Genomic DNA, 25734 nt, shown 5'->3' on the forward strand with positions numbered 1-25734 from the left:
CACCTAATGAGAGCGGCTCAAGACGCTTTACGTTGTTTTCCCCTTTCTTTTACACAATTAATATTGAATGTATTAAGTGGACTAAGGGCAATCTTGACTAACTTCAGAACCGAAGGATTACTTTTTAAAAAATTTTTAAAGTTTATTTTACTTATTTTGAGAGCACGAGACAGCGAGAGCACGCATGCACATGCATGGGAGGGAGAAACGGAGAATGCCAAACAGGCTCCGCACTGTCACCACAGAGCCTGACGTGGGGCTCGAACTCACGAACTACAAGATCGTGACCTGAGCTGAAATCAAGAGTCGCTTAACCGACTGAGCCACCCAGGCGCCTCAGAACAAAAAAATCTAATAGACGTGATCGTACGGTTTATGACTCTCCAGGCTTCTACTCCCAGTAAAAATTCTTTCAAATCCGGAAATTAACGTGAAAGGCCACCGCCCTGCACAGAAGGCACAGGAAAAACCTGTGTCTGACCCTGCCAACGACCATCCCGAGGTGCAATCCAACCTGTGCATGTGTTGGCAGCACTCAGGGTGGTCCAAGCAGAAAGCAGATGGTGTCCCCAATTTGGGTCATCAGAAGACCCTTTATAAAGAAACTCACATCGGGTAGCCACAACGGATGGTGCAGTTCCCCAGGCTAGCACCGGCGCCCTGCTGTCACCGTTCCTCGGCCTGGGCTTGGAGGCACAGGCGGGGAGCGACTCCCACATGTGGGGAGCGACTCCCACATGTGGGGAGCACCAGCAAACAGAGAACTGAGAGTCTNGAGAGGAGCTGGGGAAGGATCACAGCCTCCCGGACCTCACTCTTCCCTCCCTCCACACACTCCCTGAAGTGTGTTCCCACTGGCCAAACCCGCCCCGCAGTGAGGGAAGGGGAGCCAAGGACTGGCCAGAGAGGCACATTTATACAGTTTAAAACTTCTTCCTCTTCTCAGTGACACGATTTCACGGTAGCAAGTGAAAAGAAAGTACCTTCAACCCAAGAATCATAATTTTATCAAATCTTCCCAATTGAAGCCTCCCTTACAGAACAGTTCCTGAATACTGAGCCAGCATCCATCACAAAGCCAGGCCAATCCGGAAATAAAACAAAAAGACTTACGGCTTAGGAGACGCAAGTTCTGGTTTCTGATCTCGTCCAGGTGTTGCTTAAGTAACTTATTTTGCGCCTGAAGCTCCAGTTTCCCTTCTTTCAGTAGTGAATAGTCACTCATCTCTTTCACCTTTTCGTTCAGCAGGCGGTTTTGCTTGGTTATTGCCAAAGACTGGGCTCTGACCGACTCTAGCTCAAGCTGGAAATGGAACAGAAACACCGGTGTGCGTGCGGGGACTTTACAGCCCTAGGTAAAGGCCGCCAGGTGGCCTGAGGCTGGGCGCCACGATTTAATGACGGTCCTCTGACCCAAGTCTGTTTCTCTGCAAGGAGACCCGAACCACAACAACAGAAGTCACCCTTGGCCCGAGCGCTGGGGCAGGAGGGAGCGCATCCGGCTGCACCTGTGCACAGGCCGCCCCTACCGAGCTGGTGCTTCTGAGGAGCCCCATTTTCCAGACGCAACTAAAGGCCCAAAAAAGCAACCCCAGATTGCAGCATTTCTTAAATATAAAAGGGGGAGATCTCACTAACGCGCTGTGGGGCGCTTTCCTCTTCTTAGTACAAATATAGCTCAAGTGTGGTTACAGAAGCCTACAGAGTTCTCTAAGTCAGTCCTTACAAAACATGTTCCGTGCCTAAAATGCTACAAAAATATGCTACAAAAATAGATTCTGTGCATAAAATTTTAGTACCTAACGTTCCAGCTCTATCCTTCAGATAGCACGCAAGTTTCTTTTTTTAACGTTTATTTTATTTTATTTTGAGAGAGAAAAGGACACACAGAATCGTAAGGAGGCTCCAGGTTCCAAGCTGTCCGCACAGAGCCCGATGTGGGGCTTGAACACATGAACCATGAGATCATGACCTGAGCCAAAGTTGGACGCTCAACCGACTGAGCCACCCAGGCGCCCCGCGAACAAATTAATACAAGTCAAGTGACAGTGGCATGTGCAAAGTGCGTCTCATCTTGTTTTAGGCTGTGAGATCCTGACACCATGAGAGGAATTTTTACCTGCCCTCGATGGGAAGGGAGAAGAGGCTGAGGGAGAAGCTAGTGTGTACAAGCCGCGTGCTACGCACAGGCCTCAGCTCACCAAACTCCCTCCACAGCCATGGCACGGCAGCAACGTCCCAGGGTCTACGGATGAGTGTGGGGTCACAGAGCTTGCCCAGAGGCACATAGGCAGGAAGGGAGAGACACATGACTCAGGCAGGAATCTGGGCCCCAACACACCTCTTCCTGTGCTTCCCCAGGAGACCGAGATGGAAAGGAAGAACTACCAAGCGAACGCAAGCGCAGCTGTCCCCGTTAGTCACACGGTAACAAGTCCCAACACATCCAGAAGGTAATGCAGGGTAAATCGAGTCAGACCAGAGCGCAAGTCACAGATACGGTCTAAGGTCGATTTCAAAACACAGGACTTCAGACTTACCTCAAGCTCTTTGATGCGATTTACAGACTGACTGAGTTCTTCTTTTTTTGAATTAATAGCTCTGAGCTCCTCTTGCAAATGGATAGTTTTTTCTGAAAGAGTCAACCAATTAGCATCATGGAGTCTTCCTAGTGAATACACAAGTCATTTAATAATTTATGGCCAGTATGTCAGCCTTATGACCATTATTTCATTATCTAAACAGCAGATGTCAAGGTCAAAACAGACCGGCAGGCAAGTAGGAAATTAGCCCCGTTACTCATCACGTGATGGGAAGTCACTGTAATGGTCAAATAGGTGGCAAGCCTCATCCTGCTGCCCGCCAGTCACCACTTACACATCGACTCTGAGCACAGGGCCTGCACACCGACAGGTCGGAATGTCCTTAAAGACAGATTTGTCTGTCGCAATTCTGTACTTACTCTTTTGTCATTTTCACTTCATCCACCACGGTCTATGGAGATGGATCATCGAAACCCTAACCTGCTGGATACGTGACAGTACGGACACGTAAGAAGTTATCAGCCTCCATGAGCTAGCTACCGAGGAGCAGACATACCCTGGGTGACCTGGCCGGTCAGCATCCACTCCCTAGCCCTGGTTCCCTCCTGAGAGACCGTGTGAAAATGCCAACACAAGTTTAACTTCATCTCATCAACAACTTCCTAGAACTATATTAAAGTGTCAAATATCTCAAAGACTAAAAAAATTATCCAACTTTCCTACTCTCAGGCTAATGTACACAAGAGTTTAAGAGATGATATGTCAAGGAGGGGCGCCTGGGTCACTCAGGTGGTTAAGCCTCTGACTCGTGGTTTCGGGTCAGATCATGATCTCACAGTTCCAGGAGTTCGATTCCCACATCGGTCTCTACACTGATGGTGTGGACCCTACTTGGGATTCTCTCTCCCTCTCCTCTCTCTCTCTCTCTCAAAATAAAAAACTTAAAAAAAAAAAAGATTCTGTGTCAAATGAAAATATCATGAAGCATGAGAATACATTAGAAGTAAAAGAAGTAAACTAAATCATAGGGACAGAGAAGTTACAGTTTTCCTGAAGTAAAAAATGAAGTGTCTCATGATTAAGAGTAGTATTTACCGGATGACAGAAAGTGGCTGCAACCTTCTTGACAATCACATCTATCAAAATACACTGAAATCAAGTTGGATAAAATCCTGCTGATAAATCATTAACCTTCGCGAATATACAAAAGGTTAAACGTGAAGGTTCACAAAAATGTAGTAAAAAACAGTATTTTTTTATTTTGTAAAATTAACAAAAAACGTCTACTTTCTGCAGTAACACGAAGCTTAAGTGATGGCTTTTTTAGAATATGGAACAGGAACTAGGAAGCTAATGGGCTACGTCAGTGCAGAATAAGGCTTGCCCCCAGAGTCACCTTTATTCTTCCTCTCATCTTCTATCAGCTTGTTAGCTCTAGCGATATAGTCGTCCTTGAGCTCCAGTTGATACCTGCAATTCAGAAAAACGAAACCTGAGCTCCTGTCACTCTCCCGGACGGACTGCTGTCAGTACAAGAACTTATCTATGCCGCTGTGCCGCCGGGGCATCGAACGGCACCGAACGTGACCACGCGGAAACCTCAGGCTCCCTCAAGACAAAAGCCAGCGATCTGAATTCTGAACGTGAAAGGTCCGTAAAATTTTGCTGCGATCCTGCGAATTCGGGCCCCAGACTCAATCACACAAAATGAAGGGTCCTGATGTGAGGTCACCGAGAGTTAACTATTTCTCCGTTGGTCTCGACCGACACAAGGAAGGAAATGAAGTGAAACTTCCAGTGTGCACGACAGACTCTAAACCTAAACTCTAAACTTGATGATCAAGTCGGTCACTTGCAATTCACCTGTCCCTCCTCCCCTCCCTAAGAGGAGAACTTTGGCCCTTAGGGGCTAGGCACCGTCCTGAGAGCCAACTGCCCATAGCATCCGGTCTCGACGAGGGACGCCCGAAGGCACATCTCGTGGGGCTTCAGGCACCCCCATCGGCCGCTACCAGCTGACCTTCCGGTTCAGAGGGCAGAGAAAGCAGAGAGAGGCACTCCCGGGAGGTCCTCCCACCTTCAACACTTGAAGCCACGTGAGGACGCCCAAAGCCAGACCAAAGATACCCAACAGTTCGCTGTATCCATGGCTGTGCCAAGTTCACATACACATTTTTCATTTATTCCTCACCGTTTAACAACTAGAGCTCCTTCAGTGTTCACTAGTATGGCCAATAGACAGAGGAGTGGACGTAAGATATGTACACAAAATCCATCATTTCAAAACTGATACAATGACAACGGTGCTACTTTTCTTTTTTTTAACGGATTTTGTTTAAACAATAACCTCCAGGGGCGCCCGGGTGGCTCAGGTGGTTGAGTGTCCGACTTTAGCCCACGTCATGGTCTCGTGGTTCACGAGTTTGAGCCCTGTGTCTGGCTCTGTGCTGACAGAGCCTGGAGCCTGCTTCGGATTCTGTGTCTCCCTCTCCCTGTGCCCCTCCCCTGCTCACACTGTCTGTCTCGCTCTCTGAAAAGTAATATTTTTAAAAAACGAAAGTGATTTTAATTTCAATGTTATAACTTCTCAACTGTGCAAACTGACCAAGTTATAAAGTGCCCTACAAATTAAAGCAAACCACAGGCCCTCAGGAAGTGTCAGAAAAGCTACAAGAAAGAATGAGGGCGCCTGGGTGGTTCAGTCGGTTAAGCGTCCGACTTCGACTCAGGTCATGATCTCACTGTTCGTGCGCTCGAGCCCCACATCGGGCTCTGTGCTGACAGCTCGGACCCTGGAGCTGCTTCGGATTCTGTGTCTCCCTCTCTCTCTGCTCCTCCTCCTGCTTGTGCTCGGTCTCCCTCTCTCAAAAATAAATTAAAAAAAATTTTTTTTTTAAATGAGCACAGGATGCTATTCTCTGTATGTGCCTTTTTAAACCCATCTTAAATACGCACGGGAAAGGCTGGACAACCAATGAAAACAGATTTTTTTCAACACCCAATTTTGCCTTCAACTGTCGGCCCGATCTACTTCCTCAGTGTTGCCATGTTTCTAGCAACTTAATTCAAACACACGATTAATTAACAATGACAAGCAATCAATTACTTGAGAAGCTCATTCTTGAGCCTTTGGTCATAGGTCTCCTCAATACTCTTGACATTCAGCTCCCGTTTCCTAAGTGCGTCAGTTGTGCTTTTATTTTTTTCTTCTTGTAGCCTCTGAGCCCTGAAATTGGCGAAAAAAGGGAAAGAAAGCACATAAGAAAATCATAACATGGAAGTAACAAATTTAGAGGGAAAAAACACCATGTGATTTAGCTCCACAGAGTAACAGGGCTTCACTGCTGAGAAGTGTACCGAAGGAGCCAGAAGCCCATCGACTTTATGAACCAACTTAGTTCATCGACTAGCCTTCTATGGCGGTACCTGGCTCAGGGGAGTGTGACTGTATCAAGACCAAAGCGGTTTCTGACATTTACGGAAGAGAACCCACAACCAAGCAAGGGGTACAGGGGAGAAACAGCCATAATCAATTGAGGGGTGAAAGAATGGTTTTAGTTACAAAGCTACAAAGCCAACGTTAGTGTAACTCAAGTGTTTGTTTCTTCTAGAACACTATTTCTAACTGTGAGACCTAACTGATCAGCCCCTAAGAATTAGAAGATTCATTTTCGGCATTTAATAATCCATCAACTAAAGGTGCCTAAAACAAAAGATGGGTCCATCAGAACTTCCAAATCCCAAGAATGGCATGCTTTTCATGGGGATACCTTCAATCACCTACAAAACCAATTCCAGAGCCAGGAATCAGGTTCACAGGCAACTTAGACCAAAGCACAGGGATGTGAGGGTTCCAGCCAACGATAGAGGCTTTGTTCAGAGCTCCCTCTGCTGCCTCATCTGTAAAGCCAAGGAGGAGTATGTACATTTCCTTCGTTTAATACACTTAGAAGGGAGAAGCAGGGCAAGTGGAGGTAAAGAAGTGATTACATAATCCAGAATCTGCCCAAATTTTGTCCCTTTTCTCTCACATCATCAAAGGTAGGCAGAAGAAATCAAATGAACAGAACCTACATAAATGAAAAAAAAACAAAACACCACATTAATACAGAGACAAACTCTTAAACAGAATTCCTGGAGCATCTACGAGTGTCAAGATCCCAAATGGGAAAGAAAGCTGAATTCCACCAACTATAGACTGGTGAGCTTGCTCTTAATCCCAGGCAAGATTTGAAGGACGATACACCTGTGAGCACTTGGTGAAAGGAACACACACACACACACACACACACCCCACCCCCAGCCCCAGGAGAAGCAGTTTCACCCAGGGGCGCCTGGGGGGGGGTTCAGTCGGTTAAGCGTCTGACTTCAGCTCAAGTCATCATCGTGCAGTTCACGAGTTCCAGCCCCACGTCGGGCTCTGGGCTGACAGCTCGGAGCCTGGAGCCTGCTTCAGATTCTGGGTCTCCTTCTCTCTCTGCCCCTCCCCAACTCGTGCTCTCTCTAAAAGTTTCACCCAGTATGAGTCAAGTTGGAGCCACCCTCCTTCCTCTCTTCTGACAGCAAAGCAGGTGAGGGCAGCAGCTCTGGGTATCTGGCATTCAGTGAAGGATACGCACGTGCAGCTACTAGATCTGAACGACTGGACGTAAATGAGAAACATGGGACTTGTCCAAGCATTAGCATCTTCTTCAAATCAGGTGTCTGGTCTTACTGGAGCCCGATGACGGCATCTCATTCTGCTTCTCATCCTAATGCCTAATATTTCATAAGTGAAACCCTGGTCTTTCTCTTGACTTGTGCCTTTTAAAACTAGGTGTTATCACCTTTACAACCGAAAACTCGGCTTGGCAACTGACATCAGACTATTAAGACCCCTATTTAGTTCTTTTGCATCTTCTTCATTCTAAATATCCAAAATGAATACCCGTTACTCACAATTCAAAAGCTTCGATTCTTTGCTTCAGCTCTGCTTCTCTGCCTCTTAGCACATCTATATCTTTTAGTAGAAGCTGTCTCTGCGCATAAATCTCTTTGGTTTCCATCTGTGTACGAAAGCATTGGTTTTCAGCAAGCAAGCTCAAGACGACACAACAGATCTGAACTAGCATACTGCTTCCTCACCTCCAGAGAGCAAACTACAGACATTTAGGGTTACAATGTCACTTTCAAGAACTTCTGATTCAAGGTACCCTTTTTGCCTATTTAGTTACCCAAACACACATTTCCTCCTTCAATAACTGTTCAACTCCATTACCCTATATTCCTAGCATCCCAGGTCTATTTATTCTACCTAATGGACATCTCTCAGAGACTTAACACTTGGACAGGTGCTTCAGCAAGAAGAAAAGGACACAAAATGTGCATGTAGCAACAGAACTTCAAAAGAATACAATTCCCCTGGTTCTGTGCCTGTCTGAAAGTCTCAGTTCACCGGTCATTCTGACTCAGCATGAGCAAGCTGAATGAACGGGCCACACCTCGATCCGAGTGGTCACTGGGCAAGGACTCAGGGAGTACCCGGCCTATGCCAGAGCACACTCGGAGCGCGAGAAAGAGGATCAGCTATGGTTTCCATCTTTACAAACTGCAGTTTAGTCAGGGAGAAAGAAATGACCACCCTACGACGTGATGATTTTATAACCAAAATACATCAAGGCTCTGTGGCAGGAACAGCACCTGAGTAAGTGACAGTCAGGGAAGCCATGACAGGGCAGGGACCCACAAGCTGGATTTTTAAGGCCAAGAGGGTTTCATCAGGGGTCCAAGGAGGGCACTGCAGGTGGTGGAATAACGACATGATGCTTGGCATGAGGACGGCCACCTTCTCCAGAGCCTTCTGAGAACCAGTGAACTAAACGAGTATGCTAGTTAACGTAGGGCTTGGTCTGACGTATGCTTCCTGACTGTCCCAACCCACTCTAGGGCCTGGAGCCCGTCTACCAACAGCCAAAGGAAACAGACACCCAATAAGTAGTTTTAAAATCTTACCTCTTGGTGCTTCTGAATTCTCTCAAGAGCCAACTTTTCCCGAGAAATGAGGGATTCAGAGTTTGCTTGACAGGCTCTCGCCAATTCGTGCCGGAACGCAGCGAATTCCCTCTCCAACTTTGTTTTCTCTTCCATTTTAATTTTTGCTATTTCAGTATCTTTAAAATACTTGAGCTGCCAATTGAACAGCAATTCTTGTAAATACCAAAACTGTATTAAAAAAATAACTTTTCTCTTCATGGTTAGGTTTAACACTAATGCTCGAAACAGATTTAGTTTAACTCTTTAGTTTCGTCTCATTCCTGTACCTTAGGATTCACTTGAAAGGCATAAAAAATGACATTGGTTACAAAGAAAAAAATCACACGTGCAACAGTTTATCACATTCATTAGTAAAGATTCTATAGATTTCCCCCTTATACCGAAGACTAGGACATCCTGGGATGTGTGGGTGGCTCAATTGGTTAAACATCTGCCTCTTGATTTTGGCCCAGTTCATGATCTCAGGGTTCGTGAGCTCAAGCCCCGAGTCAGGCTCTGTGCTGACAGCCTGGAGCCTGCTTCGGATTCTCTCTCGCCCTCTCTCTGCCCCTCCCCTGCTTATAGTCACTCTCAAAATAAAAAAAGACATTCAAGACAAGCACAGCAACAAGATACAGCTCACCTTTTGACACATTTCTGCCCTTAACTGCTGTTCGATTTCTCTCTTATATTCATTTAACTTTATTTCTAAGGATTCTAATTTTGGACGCTGAGGATAAGCACCTGCAAATTGATCGTCAATAAGCTGAAGCTTCTCTGCTGTTAAAAAAAAAACACAGGGAATTAGGATAGGGAACTGCAGTCAGGTGAGCAAGAGGCCGGAGCTCTGTTCAAAAGCCAAGAGTATATTTAGGGGACACAGTAGGGACGTCTGTAATTTACTCTGAAACACCATAAAATGATGATGGATTCATGGATAGGACCGATAAGCGATCAGGCAAGTAGAATACAAATTTCCCGGGAAAGTCTGGGGATACGAGTGTTCACTGTACAATGGTTTCAACCCTTCCTTACGTTGGAGATTTTCATCATCCAGCATCAGGGGAAAAGAAAGCAAAGAGCGCAATTTAAGTCAGAAAACACTGGCCTCTCTTGCCAGTCCCGAAGTGCCAAGGCAGAGAGTGCTTTTTATCGGACTTTGGTTCAAGTCCACTCATACGTTCAAAACACAGACCTGAGAATAAATCACGGATCACGTATTTCAACTCCTCTGCTTTACAGAGAAGGAAGCAGAAGCCCATACAGTTCAAGGGAGTCCCAGAGGGCTGAGCAAGCGTGTAAGGGCCCGGCTGGGATTGCAGGCAGGTGTGCTGACGGCATCTCTCTCCAGGGCTCTCTCCAGCAGGCCCCCGGTCCCCTAACAGCCGCGCAGCAATGTGACCTGTAAGGCCCCCTGCACAGCTGGACCTTCAGGAGCAGCTCAGTCACCGGGAGCACCGTCACCGGGAGCACCAACGCCACCAGGAAGGATGCCCTGGAAACAGCGGCTGTGTCCATCTCTTCGGAGCACTTTCAACAGGTTTTCCATGTACTTTTCTGGATTTTCTAAATGCTGTCCACTACAGGACTCTCTGGCCACAGGTGGCCACTGAGGAGATGAAATGGGATCAGTTCGAACAGAGAGGTGCTCTAAGTGTAAAAGACACACCAGGTTTCAAGGACGGAGTATAGAAATTTTACGTAAAACAACCTCATTAATGTTTTTTTATATTGATTACATGTTGGCGTATTTTGGACGTAGTGGGTTAAGTAAAATATATTAAATTCACCTTCCCTCCCCCCATCCCATGGCTACTAGAAACTTAACAATTACACACGTGGCTCCTAGTACCAGACAGCACCTCTCTAGAGCAAACATATACCATGTTCCCAGTGGAATAAAACCTAGGCCAAAATAAAGGCCTAAAAATTATAGACTTCTCTTCTTACAGGTTAGAAGTACTATTACTCCTTAAGACTCAGGAGGGGCCAAGAAATGGATTCATCACATAATTTTAGAAAATCTGGACTCTAGGGGCGCCTGGGTGGCTCAGGCAGTTAGACATCTGACTTCAGCTTAGGTCGTGATCTCCCGGTTTGTGAGTTCAAGCCCCGTGTCAGGTTCTGTGTGGACAGCTGGGAGCCTGGAGCCTGCTTTGGATTGGGTCTCCCTCTGTCTCTCTGCCTCTCCCCTGCTCATGCTCTGGCTCTCAGACACAAACTTTTTTTTTAATTAAAAAAACAAAACGTGGAGTCCACCACCACTTCTGACCCAGACTGTTTCCAAGTTGTGCTGCCTCTGGGCACCCCCGTCTGCCCCACTCTAAACAACCGCTACGCCGCCGACTTCTCTAGTTCTCTGCCGTGCAAGTGGTCAAGGATCTCCTCACTCAGTGGCTGTGAACTCAAGTGAGAGGAGACACAGGGAAGAACCTCCCAGGTACGAGAGGTTGAACCCCACACACAGAGCAGAGCGCGCGCCTGCGGAGAGGGGAGTGCGCAGCGCAGTGAGCGGCTCAGGTCGCATCCTGCAAGGCTTCCGGAGGCGGTGGGCACCTGTGCCGCCCGCAGGTCCCACCCCTCCCAGGCAGGGAGCACACACAGCCAGTCAGTTCATTTCCTTCATTTGGGGAGAAGACGAAACAATGAAAATTCTGAAAGAAAGCTACACGTACCAAGTGAGTCTTTGCCAGGAAACGCTGAACTTGTCTGTGTTTCCACATCACAGCTGGCTCGGGACTGGTGATATTCGGCCACTTCCCTTAAAAACTGCAGGAGAAAACCTACGAGACACAAAGCGTGTAATATAGTTTTGCCACGTAACTTTTTTCCTTAAACCATTGCATCAACCCTGTTACTAGGATCTTGGTCTTCAAACATTACCCTTTTTTACATTCTACATCTTTTAAGAATAATTTCTAAGGAACGGCCTTTGCTAACATGGCACAAAACCTAGAAGCCATAAGGAGATTAATCAATCTAACAACCTAAGAATTAGAAACCTATATGGCATGAAATGAAGTCAAAACACAAGTGATACACTGAGACAAAAATACTTGTGAGGATATGGAGACAGAGGAGTAATTTTCCTAATATCAGAGAGCTCTTACACGTCAGAAAGAAATGGAAAAATCAGACAACACATGGACAAAGTTTACACAAAAAAAATGTCTGTCAAATAAACAGGATATAAACATGTTGGTGGGAATGCAAACTGGTGCAGCCGCTCTGGAAAACAGTGGGGAGGTTCCTCAAAAAAACTAAAAATTAAACTACCCTATGGCCCAGTAATTGCACTACTAGGTATTTATCCAAAGGATACCAAAATGCTGATGCATAGAGGCACATGCACCCCAATGTTTATAGCAGTGCTTTCAACGACAGCCAAATTATGCAAAGAGCCCATATATCCATCAACTGATAAAATGGATTAAGATGGAATATTACTTGGAGATCAAAAAGAATGAAATCTTGCCATGTGCAACAACATGGATGGAACTAGAGTGTATTATACTAAGCACAAGGAGTCAATCAGAGAGAGTCAAATATCATATGATTTCACTCATGTGGAATTTAAGAAACACAACAAATGAACATTGGAGAAGGGAAGGAAAAAGAAGATAAAAACAGAGGGAGACGAACCATAAAAGACTTTTTTTTAAAAGTTTATGTTGAGAGAAAAAGTGTGAGCGGGGCAGAGAGAGAATATCCCCAGCGGGCTGCACACTGTCAGTGCAGAGCCAGATGTAGGGCTCGAATTCACAAACTGTGAGATTATGACCGGAGCCGAAACCAAGAGTCAGATGCTTAACCAACCGACTGACCGAGCCACCCAGGCACCCCAAGACTTTTTTTTAATGTTTATTTTTGAGAGAGACATGGCTCAAGCGGGGCAAGGGGCAGAGAGAGGGAGACAGAATTCCAAGCGGGCTCCGTACCTTCAGCACAGAGCCCAACGTGGGGCTTGATCTCACAACAGGGAGGTCCTGACCTTAGCCAAAATCCAGCGTGGGACGCTTAACCGACTGAGCCACCAAGTGCCCCACCATAAGAGACTCTTAAAGACCGAGAACTGAAGGTCGCTGGAGGGGAGAGGAGTGGCGGGATGGGCTAAATGGGGGATGGGCATTAAGGAGGGCACTTGTTGGGATGAGCACTAGGTGTCATATGCAAGCAATGAATCACTGGGTTCTACTCCTGAAATCAATACTACAAACTATGTTAACTAACTTCAATTTAAATAAATAAATTTTTAAAAATAAAGGCCATATTAAAAAAACAGGAAGATCTTACTCAACGGTAAAAACCTGAGAGCTTCTCCTCAGGATGAGGACAGACAAGGTGTCCCCTCTCACCACTTTTACTCGACATAGCACTGGCAGTCCTTGCCACAGCCAGCGGACAAAAAACCCATCCCAATTGGGAACGAAGAAGTAAAACCATCACTGTTTGCAGGTAACATGACGGTATGTACAGAAAACTCCAAAGCCGCCACCAAAAAAAACAAAAAAAACCAAAACCCCACTAGCACTGATAAATGAGTTCAGTAAAGTCACAAGATACAAAATTAACCTACAAAAATCTGCTGCATGTCTATACAGCAATAATGAAGTAGCCAAAGAAAGCCATTTACCTACCACTGCACCAAAAACAACACACCTAGAAATAAACTTATCCAAGGAGCTGAAAGACCTATACTGTGAAAACTCTACAACACTGATGAAAGAAACTGAAGACGACACAAGCAGAGAATATTCTGTGCTCGTGGACGGAGAGAACCAGTAGGGGTAACGTGTCCCTACTACCCAAAGCACCCTACAGACTCAACGCAATCTCCATCAAAATACCAACAGCACTTCGCACGGAACAAAGACTCTACTAAAATTCATCCGGAACCACAAAAGACCCCCAAGGAGCCAAAACCACCTTGAGGAAGAACAAAGCTGGAGGGACCCCAACTCCTGACTGCAAGATGCGCTACAAAGCTGTCGTAATCAAAACAGTAAGGTGCCGGCATGACGCCAGACACACAGATGAGTGGAAGAGGAGAGCGAGCCCAGAAACACACCCACGCGTATGGGGTCAATTAATCTACAACAAAGGAGGCAAGAATACACATCAGGGGGATAAAGCAGTCTCTTCAGCAAATCGGGTTGGGCAAACTGGACCGTTACATGCAAAACAATAAAACTGACCACTTTTCTTACCCTATACAAAAAAAAAAACAAAAAAAAAAACAGCTCAACATGAAATAAAGTCCTAAATCTGAGCACTGAAACCATAAAAATCCTAGAAGAAAACATAGACAGTAATATCGCTGACATAACTATCAATACATTTTTCTAGATTGGTCTCCTCAGGAGACCTCCAAAGGAAACCAAAACAAAAACTATCAGAACTACAAAATAAAGAGCTGTTGCACAGAANAAGGACATATACAACACAAAAAACCAAACTGATAAATGAGCTAAGAACCCGAATACACATTTTTTCCAAAGACATTCAAATGTCAACAAGCCCACGAAAGAGGCTGAACATCACTCCTCATTAAGGAAATGCATATCAAAACCACAAGGAGGCATCCCCTCACACCTGTCAGAATGGCTAAAATCAAAAACATCAGAAACTAATGCTGGCGAGGATGTGGAGAAACAGGCACTGCTGGTGGGAATGCAAACTGGTGCAGCCACTGTGGAAAACAGTATGGAGGTTCCTCAAAAAATTAAAACTAGGAGCGCCTGTGTAGCTCAGTTGATTTTGGCTCAGGCCATGATCTCACAGTTGTGAGATCAAGCCTCCCACTGGGCTCCACACTGGGTGTGGAGGGAGCCTGCTTGGGATTCTCTCTCTCCCTCTGTCCCTCCCCTGCTCACATGTACTCCCATGCTCACTCTCAAAAAAGATTTGGAATTACCATATGATCCAGGAATTCCACTACTGGGTATTTATGCAAAGAAAACAAAAACACTAATTTGAAAAGACATATGAACCCCTATATTTTACAGCAGCATTATTTACAACGGGCAAGGTATGGCAGTAATGGAAGTGTCCGTCAACAGATGACAGGATAAAGGATATGTGGTATTTGTGTGTGCACGCATGGACACACACACAATGGAATGATCACTCGGCCATAAAAGAATGAAATCGGGAAACCTGGGTGGCTAAGTGACTTCAGATCATGATCTCAGAGTTTGTGAGTTCAAGCCCCGCATCAGTCTCTGTGCTGCCTAAAGCCTGCTTCAGATGCTGTGTCTGCCTCTCTCTCTGCCCCTCCCCTGCTCACACTCTCTCCTTCAAAAATAAACTTTTAAAAAATTAAAAATAAAAATAAAAAAAGAATGAAATCTTGCCATTTGCAATAACACAGATGGAACTGCAGGGCATAACACGAAGCACCGTGTCAAAGAAAAACAATTATCACAGGACTTAACTGACATGTGGGATTTAAGAAACAAATGGAGAAACAGAAAAAAGGCACAGACTCAAATACAGAGACCTGGTGGCTGCCAGAGAGGAGGTGGCAGGAGATGGATGAGAAACTAAGAGAACACCACATTAATCACGCTTTTATAAAAAGTAACCAAACACTCATTTAATGGAATACATAGCAGTTAATATGAACAAACCGATGCTAATATAGTGTGAATCAATCTCAATGTTGAAAGAAGCCATACTCAGAATTACACTGTAGGACTCCACTGTAAAGTGTAAAAAACAAACAATCTACGGGGCCAGACAGGAGAACAGGGATTGTGACTGGGTAATAGGGAAGGTGTGGTGATCGGGCGGGAGACAAGGGGAGTTTCTGGGACGCTGTAAGGTTCTAGTTCTGGTGGTGGGAGGGATTTCCTGGGTGTATTTTTTTTGACAGTTTATCAAGCTATGCATTTCTGATTTCTGCATTGCGTATTATTCTATCTCAATTACAAATGTACTGAAAAATATCGACATTCCACACCATCAGAGGCTAGGGAAGGGGGTGGGTGGGTGCAACAGCCACCTGGTACAGCAGAGAGCACACACAGCAATTACCAATGAAGTTCTTCATCTAATACGGGTGTGGTTCACGGTGCCCTAAAACCATTACCCTACTGACGTCAAAGATTCCTACCACAGACCCCCACGCGTAAAGATAAAATGAACAAGTTTGAAATGTTGCAAGAATTACCAAAACGTGACACAGTTGGAAAAGTGGCACCGATGGACTTGCTGGACCCAGGGCTGCCACAAACCTTCCATTTGTAAAACCCGCAGTAGCTGCCAAGTGCAAGCAAGTGAAGCGGGAGAAAATGAGGCCCATCTGCACGGTCAGTGCTGCCAGGGGAGTGGGGGGAAACGCACGCCCCTTCACCGGGCAGGGCTCGCCGGGGTTTGCTTATGTCCCAACACACCTGCCCACCCTCGGCCTAGTCATTCCACCTCCGTAAGTGTGCACAGCTAGACTTGCACAGGCACATGCAGCGGACTCCGCCCACCAACGGTGTCCACCAGCAAAACACAGTCAAACAAGGAAATCTCCACCAATGGGGGTTAAACACGGTCTTTAAAATAATTAGATTGAGGCCACAGTTATAAAAGATACGTTGATGAATAAAGTACACTGCAAAATAGGATCTACAACAGGATGCCATTTTAGGAGTAGACATGCTTTACTCCTATACACAGACCTGCACATTCACAAACTAAATTCAGGTAGGGCAAACAAAGTATTTATCACAGTTATCAGTGGAAATGGAGATCAGAGAACATGGGCAGCAATCTTCACCTTCCTTCCACCCTATCTTTCCGAATAGCTCAAAACTCTTTTTAACCAGGAATATAAATTATTTTAGAAGTTTTTAGTGTTTGGGGCATGAGTAACTCAGTCGGTTAGGCGACCGACTTCAGCTCCAGTAGCTCGAAGGTTCTCGAGTTCCAGCCCCGCGTCGGGCTCTGCGCCGACAACTCAGAGCCTGGAGCCTGCTTTGGATTCTGGGTCTCCCTCCCTCCCTGCCCCTCTCCTGCTCAGGCTCAGTGTGTCAGTCTCTCTCTCAAAAATAAATACACTTTAAGAAGTCAGAAGCTTTAGGGTCTTCCAACAGTTGAAAGGACTCAGCTTCTGCATGAACCAAGTTAAAGGTCTCCCCCTCCCCCCACCGGTTTTTCTGAAGATTTTAAGATCTGGTTTTTATTTCCTCTAATTAGACGTACACTCTGCTCTTTCATTACTTGCCTGCCATCCTCTCTGGCTTAGCCGCTGATCGTCTCCTGACCTTTCTCCTAGCCAGCATCTTCTCTCTGCACACGTTCCGATACTGTTCTGCTCAAGCGCATCTGCTCTGCCTCTACGGACAAGGTAGAGGCCACAGCAATGTTCTCGGAGACGCTGCAGATCATCTTTTGCGAGGTGCCCTCCCCCCTAGGGGTCATGAGGGCACCGGTTCCCAGGTCTGCAGGACTTCTCCCGTCCCCTCCTCACGCACATATCCCTCTGGAAAGGACTCTTCGGTCTCCTTTGTTCAACTGTTCGAGCTTTGGCCCTTGGGAGCTCCTTCACAGAGCCTTTTTTCCCTTTATTAAGCATTTCCTCACGTCTGGCATTAGATGGCGCTCCAGGCTCCTCTTGCGTACTCCCTGCCCCAGTGCTAAAATCAGCCATTGCTCCAGGGAGCCCTGGTTCCTCTTACTGTGGAATGGCCTTCGAAACCAAGTCTTAGTGTTCCAAAGTGGGCACTAGGTGTGCACACTGTGACTGGGGGGTCCTGGCTTCTGGGCCCTCTAGGCCCAGGAAATGTGGGTGTTCTACTAACCTGTGCAGACACACAGCTCTATCGAGCTCTCTCTGTATCCTCTGCAACTATATTAAGCTAAACCTGAGCTCATACTGAGGGCTCCAACAACCATTACCACATGGATCATTCGAGCCTCCTCACCTCATTGATCTGTAAAATCGCACTCAAACAGGGAGAAACTTGGCTCTCCCCTCTCCTATCCATTTGTTAATGGTCCAATTCCAGCATCCATGTAGAATGGTTTCAGAGCTGCTAACCAGTACCCCCAGGAGAAATAGCTGTCACTGCGAATACAATGCCTACGTGCAGTTTCTTCTGCCTTCAGTCTTACCGTCTTCATTTTCGAGGTCGGTGAGCTCAGCGTTTTTTCTTCCCCGTCCCCTCCAGGGAGCTTAGAACAGGCTGTTTTGTCACTGTCTGCAGTCCATCCCGGGCCACCTGACCTCCCAAATTTGCATCAGTAAGCTTCACCCTTTGTGCCAGGAGGTTCTACAGGCTCTGACCAGTATCTAGTGCTATAGATCCTACCACTATCACACAAAACACATTCACCTGAAACATTCCCCGTGGTTCACCTATTCAACCTTACACACCCCCATCCCTCCCAATCCCTGGCAACCACTGATACACTCAGCGGCTCTACAGTTCTGCCTTCTTCAGAACATCGTATACAGGAAATCATCTAGTATATGATACAGACCAGCCCCTTCACTAAGAATATACATTTAAAGGTAATTTATATTTTTGCATGGACAGTGCAGAATACCGTCATCAAAATACTCATTATTGTTCCCCTCTCTGGATGCACTACAGCTTGGTTACCCATTCTCTTACTCAAGGACATTTTGATTGCTCCCAATTTCTGGCAGTCACAATAAAGCTGCTACAAACATTCCTATCTGGGTATCTGTGGGGACCGAAGTTTTCAAATCAGTTGGGTAAAAACCTAGGAGCATCCTGTTGGACGGTAAGACTATGCTTAGCTTTGGGAGCAACCACCCATCTCTCAAAGTGGTTATGCCATTTCTTAATATCCCTGCAGGCCCCAAGTTTCCTTACAAAAAAGTTAAGCTACAGATACCTGCCATATACTGGAGGCGTGTGCTGTCCGATACGACCACTCTTCATGTGTGGCCATGGGAGTTTAAAATTCAGTTCTTTAGTCCCACTAGCCACATTTCCGATGTCCGATACCACACATGGCTAGTGGCTACCGTATCAGACAGCACAAGTATAGACATTCCCGTCGCTATGGGAGATTTACATTCAACAGTACTGCCTCGGCATACGTCATACAGGGTCACTCACCACACTGCCCTTTAGTACGGACGGCCCACTGCGCAGGCACTCGAGTGCCTTGTGACCCGATCTAGGCCTCCTCTGCTAACAGGACCCTCAAGAGACTGGGCAATTCAGTCATAGACTGATGGTTGGCAGAGAAAACACTCAAATGTTTGCTGAATGCCAAGTTCTAAATGGATGCCCGGCTGGGGATGGTAGCAATGCTGCCGACAGACAAACTCCGGAGGCACACCAACACAAAAGGGCCGTTACGTCCCATTACAGGGTATTCGGGAGACCTGAAGAACACATATTACAGGTAATCTGCCAGCTCAACTTCATGTTACAAAGTCCGTAGTCAAGTCTAGCCCAGGGTCTGTACCCGTAGCAGTTACGGAATGGCCTCTATGACACTTATTATCAGGGTCAAAATTAGAGCGATTTACCAGGCCCATATACACACTTAAAAATATTTACGTAATACTTATTTCCAACCAGGTATTTCACTTTCTAAGCAAATGTTAATAATCTGTAAATTGTACTTTATAGATTTGTACTTTATACAGGGAGAGATGTANTTAAAACAAAATATTTTACTTTAATTCAACTGTTCAGTTATAATTGACAAAGCAGGTTATAAAAACTAAACAATCCTACCAGTGATTTGTAGAGACTGGATTCAGGGTTGATTTTGAGGAGTTGTAATAGGTCTTGTATAGTAAATACCTTAGGGAAAAAAAATTTAGTAGACACGTTTTTACACTGATGTTTAAATGATAAATTAGGACATTCCTGTAGTGTAAGAATCATGCTAACAATGTAAAATTGAAGGACTTTCTTATACTGTTGATAACCTATTCAAGTCCCAAGGATAAAATATTTTTCTCAATCACATATAACCTCCAAATACTTCACATCAAAAGATAATGGGTCTAACAGAAATGGTTAAGGCCTTACAGATTACAAGCACTCGTATCTGATAAAGCAACGAATACATGCGTGAATTCCAGGGTCTTTCAATTGCAGTGAAGTTTTTAAAATACTACTGCTTCAAAATGTCAAGTTTTACTGTCTTTACATCAATGACTAACAAAAGCATACCTAAAATAGTTTTAAACAAACATTTTGGGCAGCTATTCTTAATCTGTATTTCTACTACAATTTACTACATTTAGTAGGACTTCCTTCAGTACACTAGTAGGATTGGTTTTCAATTCGTTTTCCTTAAAAGAAAATATCCTGCACAGCATTTTTGTAGTAAAAATCTTTAAGTATACGAGCTGGGTAAACTATTGCTGCAACAACTACGTAACTGACCATTACTCATGCAATCAGCAAAATGGTGAAGTGTAATTAGAAACCTAAGGGCACCAAGCTGGCTCAGTCTGTAGAACATGTGACTCCTGTTCTTGGGGCGGGGACATCAAGCCTCACGTTAGGCACAGAGCTTACTTTAAACAAAAACAAAAACAAAAAAACAAAAAAACAGAGGCACCTGAGTGGCTCAGTTGGTTTAACATCCGACTTCAGCTCCTGTCATGATCTCACGATTTGATTCCTGGGTTTGAGCCCCATGTCTGGCTTTGTGCTGACAGCACAGAGCCTGCTTGGGATTCTCGGTCTTCCTCTCGGTCTGTCCCTCCCCTACGTGTGCATATGTGCACTCTCTCTCCCTCTCAAAAATAAACTTTAAGTAAAAAAGAACAGGGGCGCCTGGGTGGCTCAGTCGGTTAAGCGTCCGACTTCAGCTCAGGTCATGATCTCACGGTTCATGGGTTGGAGCTCCGCGTCGGGCTCTGTGCGGACAGCCAGCTCAGAGCCTGGGGCCTGCTTCAGATTCTGTGTCTCCTTCTCGCTCTGCCCCTCCCCGGCTCACACTCTGTCTTTCTCTCTCTCAAGAATAAATAAAAAGGGTTAGCGGACTTCGTGGATCAGAAGACCAACTCCAGCTCCAAAACACTTAGTGATTCCGCACATCACCACTTTACCCAAGACTAATGGAGTTTCCGTGGAGTGGGTTAATGATAAACCATCAAATTTAGTACTTTGTTTCGTTACAGAACGAATGTAGGATGTGAACTCCAAGATGGAGAAGAAATGGACCTAGCTAGCCAAAGAATACTCAACTATTATGCGGCACTTAGTATTAGCTCAGAAAGCAGCTGGTAACAGAAAAATCAAAAACAGAAGAGTTAACACTTTACCTTTTCTGTGGCTAACCCAGTTTCCGGGAAGAAAACAGAAAGTGAATACTCATAGCCACATCTCTTCAAGTGATCTGCCACTAGAGAGTTAGAGGCGCCTATTAAGAGGGAGCTCCCTTCCATGGAAACGGACCGGGGCTGCAGCTCTCCTTTCAAGACAGGGTGCATCAATTCCTGAATCAGCTGCTTTCGGAGTTNGGTTTGACATGTGAATTAGAATCCTCATTTCCAGAACAGTTCTAGATCCAGGACCCAAGGTTAGAAACCTTCCCCTATACGTGGTCTTACCCTGTGACTAAAGTAGCCCACGGGGTTCTGGATAAACAAGCTTGTTTTTTCACCAGCTTCCAAGCTAAACTGGTTGATAGCCTGAACGCATGCAGATTCTAACCTCACTTCCCCCAGAGCCCAGGTCAGCAGTTTGTTACCAGGCTATCAAGTAGAGGAGACCATTCTGCCCCTTTCTCACCTCTCTGTGGACTGTTGGAGAATATGAACATATTGGATAAATTGGTTAAAGTTCCCCAAAGGGAATCACATATGCAAGAGACAAATGAGTAAACCCCAAAACTTATTAAGATGTCCTTCTGCATACAGGGGCACCTGGGTGGCTTAGTCGGTTAAGCGTCCGACTTTCGCTTAGGTCATGATCTCGCGGTTCGTGGGTTCGAGCCCCGCGTCGGGCTCTGTGCTGACTGCCAGCTCAGAGCCTGGAGCCTGTTTCAGTCTGTGACTCCCTCTCTCTCTGACCCTCCCCTGCTCATGCTGTCTCTCTCTCTCTCCTAGGGAAAAAAAAAAAAAAAAAGATGTCCTTCTGCATACAGATGTAAATACATCAAGACACTTAAGTACAGGAATTTTCTCACATTTTTTAAGTGAGAAAATCAGGGTTCAAGTAGGTCATTTTCTCAAGGTTTTAACACTAACATTTATTTGTGTTTAAACAAAATTCCCTAAATTACTCAGGCTACTGGGTATTTGTTCTCCTATATCTTGCAGAGCATCTAGAAACATACAATTGGGCTGAGCTTAAGAGTAAGCCGCCTTAGGGCGCCTGGGTGCCTCAGTGGGTTAGGCAATGGACTTCTGCTCAGGTAATGATCTCATGGTTCGTGGATTCGAGCCCCAGTCAGGCTCTGTGCTGACAGCTCAGAGCCTGGAGCCTGTTTCAGATTCGGTGTCTCTCTCTCTCTCTCTCTCTCTCTGCCTGTCCCCTAGTCGTGTACTATCCCTCTCAAAACTAAACAGACATTAAGAAAAAAAAAAGTATGTGCCATCTAGACTCCTGAGGTTCAGCAGTAAATACTACCTAATGAATTCATAGACTAGAATACAAGAAACAAATGGAGTTCTTGTACTACTTCTATTCTTGAGCTTGAGGGTAGAATAGTATGTCATTACCCGTTATAGAACAGGACTTAGTATACATCCCAGGTCCCACAGTCAGACCAGACATTTATCCTGAACAGGATACACATGCCCGCCCCATCTGGCACCACTCACGAATGGAGACAGGACGAGAGAAACTGTCGCATCCTCCACCAGTAAAATCTAGAGGTGATTTCATTAGATTTGTAACCTACTGACTAACAGATTTAGATCCAGCTTGATTAATACAATGGCTTAGGGTGTCTTGCACACAAGTATTGACATAGGATCAAATCTGGAGGAGAGATAGAAGTAGAAAGTAAAATTAGGGTAGAAAAAAAAAAAGAAAAAAAAAAAGGGCACTACAGATGAATCCCCAGCTCAACCAACGCAAAAGCAGGCCATCCAGCACTTGCTTGAAGGAATCCCCAACTGGCTGGGGGCTTTTCAGCAGCCCATGCGAAGAGGGTANTTCAAAATTAATGTTCCTACAATAGAAGTACAATTACTGTGGGTGGGGAAGAAAGAAGAGACTTGCGGATCCTCAGTACCACTCCCTCAGAAGTTAACAGAGCAGGCTCAAAGTAAGGAAAAAGATTTGAAAAACTCCATTTAAGAGATCGGACTTTCTACTTCACCACAAATACAGATTCTTTTCAAACACCCAAGCGGTATGTAAATGAGGCCACTAAAAAATTTCAATGGATTTTAAGAATTAAAACTCACTCAGGCCCCAGTCACTGAACTGAGCAAGTAAAAATCTGTCTTCCCACTGGTAAGACTAACAGAATAACAGAACCTAACAGCCAGCTGCAAAAAAGGAAACCGTATTTCTATACTACATTTGTAAAGTGAACAGGGCTAGCATAATGCTGATACAAAACCCAAACAAGGAGTGCTTAGGGGTAAGGAAAGATCAATGAATGGTGACCATAGATATAAAATAAAACACCCTCAAATTGAATCCAGAAGTACAATTAAAGAAAATAGGTCATGGCCAAGACTCTAAGGACCATTCCACATTAGAAAATATCCTAATGCACTATATACTATAGTTAATACCAAGTAGGTTAAAGAATTAACTGTAAAAAAAAGCCTTTTTAAAAATAAAAAGTGTATATTCTTNAGTTTCTATTAAAAGACATCTTGTATGTTAAGAAAACACCCCTGGGGGGGAAAAATGGGCAAGGAACAGGAGTTGCCAATCCACAGAAAATACAGGAATATCCAGAAAATATGTGCAACCACATTAATAATCAAAGGAATATTAAAATAAGGGTTTTCTGGGGCACCTGAGTGGCTCACGTGGTTGGGCGTCCAACTTTGGTTCAGGTCATGATCTCGCTGTTCCCGGGTTTGAGCCCCAAATCAGCCTGGAGCCTGTTTCGGATTCCGTGTCTGTCTCTCCCCCCCACCCCACTCACACGGTCTCTTGCTCTCTCAAAAATAAATGTTTAAAGAAATTTTAAAAATAAAGGTTTTCCAAGGTTTAAAAAAGTATCATCATAACAATGAAGAAATAAGCAGTATCAAACTGCTGGTAGAACATACACTATTACAATCTTTCTATTCCAGAAAGAGACCCATATACCAAGAGCTTTAAAAATGCTCATGCTTTTGGGTCAGTAATGCCACTTAACCTATCCTAGGCCAAACAATGAGAGCTACAAATTGAAGGAATGTTCTACACCTGGGTAGAACATAAATCTTCAACAAGGGCCTACTACATAAATTACCCACACANGCCTGGGGTCACTGACAATGAGGATTTCAAGGAACTTTAAAGGACACAGGAAAATGTTCACTATGTAATATTAGAAAGGAGGGGTGCCTGTGTGGCTCAGTTGGAGCGTGGGACTCTGGGTCTCCGGTTTGTGGTTTCGAGCCCTGCATCGGGTATGGAGATTATTTAAAAATAAAATCTTAAGGAAAAAAAAAAAAAGATACCCAATTATGCTAATTAATGGTTGCATCACAGATGACGTTTCTCTGTGTTTTTCTATAATTTTCAGATGAATCTGAAAGTTGAAGTTACCACAACAATGAGGGAGGAAAATGTTTCAGAAAGCTCATCTTTCCGTAATTTGACATTTTAAATAAAAAATATACTTTTGAAACGCACACAATGAAAACATTTGAGCTAACCTTACTCCTCGCTGTTTATAGAGTGTGTAATAATATTTGCTGCCCAAATATTGATACATTTCAATCCATTTCAAGGAAGAAGTTTCTCATTCCCCAAATTATTCTATGGTACTCAGTACACTTAAATGTTTCCTGTATGGTGTCAATATCTCTCATTCAAAAGTGAGTGCTATTACAAAACCACGTCTTAATTCAGGACTTGCAAATTAGATTTATGAACCAAGTCCAACTTTACTAAAATGTGTTCATTTTATGAAGTTACCGGCTACTACCTTAATGTCAGCCTAGTAAACCTATTATTTGAGTATGCTCTTTCAAGAGGACTCCAACTCAACCGTTTTTCAAGACTCCTGGTTCCAGAACAAAGAGTTTTACAGGAACATAAAAATGTAATTCACCAATACAATCTACGTCCTAGTATTTTTAAAACCTAAGACGTGGATGTATTTAAAAGGGGACTTCCCGTTACAGATAAAGTTACTTAACAGACATGCCTAAAATGGGTACCTTGAGCGTGTCCAGTATACCCCGATCCTTAAACGTCTGGTATAGCTTTTTTCGCAGTTCATCCTGACTCATCACGTCAAATGTGGGGGGCATGGCGGACTGGAACAAAGAATGGTTACAGGTTACCTGGTGGGCGGATGAACCAGGAGTTTCTGAAATGAGACCAGAGGCCTCCGGAGAAACTTTACGAGGCCAAGCAGGGAGGAGGGGGAGGGAAGGAGCTGTAACGAAAACAAACAAGACGCCAAGTTTCCGCCGGGCCCCGAGGGGAAGCTAGTGTGTGTACCTGAGACACCGGGTGCCGGCTTTTCCCCGAAGCCCCCCCCAGCCCGTGCTGCCTCGGCCCGAGTTCACAGCCGGCCCGAGCTGCAGGCTCAGGAAGAGGGGAATCTCTGCCTTCAGAGCCCATTCTGCCTGGGCGGCAGTCGGGAAGAACAAGACAGCTGAACACTTTCCGTTGCCTCTCACTCTGAACCAGGAACTTTAGCAGAGACGCACTTCCTCCCCCTGCGGTTCTCACGGGTGGGCGGGGTCGCGGTCCACGCGCGACTTTCCCACGCAGCTGGAGGGCGGGGACCGGTAGTGAGGTAACAAGAGAAAACAGAACGACCAGAGTTCGCCAGGCTCCGCGCTGATCCCGCCCCTCAACGACGCCGCCAACCCAAACCGCCGTTGCCTGGAGAGCTACGGCGCACGCGCATTGCTGCCCAGTCCTCTGGCCGGAAGTTCCTCCCACTTCTCGTGAGATCTCAACCGCGGAGTCTCGCGAGGATTGCCCAGGGAGTTCCCATAGAGGCTGCCGAGCGCGGGTCTGCGGTGGGAACCGAGTAGCTGTTTACGTTGGGGCTTCTCCCAGCAGGTAGGAGACAGAGTGAGGAGGGGGCGGGAGCCCCAGAGGCC

At 45.4% G+C, this 25734-nt stretch overlaps 2 protein-coding genes across 2 annotated transcripts in view; one reads left to right on the forward strand and one right to left on the reverse strand.

The window, feature by feature from the left end:
* OFD1 (OFD1 centriole and centriolar satellite protein) overlaps positions 1-24927 on the reverse strand; it is a gene marked incomplete at its 3' end in the record, with an annotated part of 25305 nt that extends 378 nt beyond the window's left edge. The window contains exons 1-10 of the mRNA XM_077781003.1: positions 24855-24927; positions 20815-20862; positions 11231-11338; positions 9199-9335; positions 8535-8708; positions 7482-7588; positions 5650-5769; positions 3940-4013; positions 2541-2632; positions 1114-1303 (exon numbers count right to left, since the gene is read on the reverse strand). Of these exons, the coding sequence (XP_077637129.1) occupies positions 1114-1303; positions 2541-2632; positions 3940-4013; positions 5650-5769; positions 7482-7588; positions 8535-8708; positions 9199-9335; positions 11231-11338; positions 20815-20862; positions 24855-24927 (1123 nt within the window). The remainder of the gene's footprint in view (positions 1-1113; positions 1304-2540; positions 2633-3939; positions 4014-5649; positions 5770-7481; positions 7589-8534; positions 8709-9198; positions 9336-11230; positions 11339-20814; positions 20863-24854) is intronic.
* A 687-nt stretch (positions 24928-25614) lies between these two features.
* TRAPPC2 (trafficking protein particle complex subunit 2) overlaps positions 25615-25734 on the forward strand; it is an 11481-nt gene continuing 11361 nt past the window's right edge. The window contains exon 1 of the mRNA XM_077781002.1: positions 25615-25693. The gene's annotated coding sequence lies outside the window, so the exon portion shown is untranslated. The remainder of the gene's footprint in view (positions 25694-25734) is intronic.

The sequence above is a fragment of the Crocuta crocuta genome, unplaced genomic scaffold, assembly GCF_008692635.1.
Source record: "Crocuta crocuta isolate KB4526 unplaced genomic scaffold, BGI_CrCroc_1.0 scaffold2174, whole genome shotgun sequence".
NCBI lineage: Eukaryota > Metazoa > Chordata > Mammalia > Carnivora > Hyaenidae > Crocuta > Crocuta crocuta.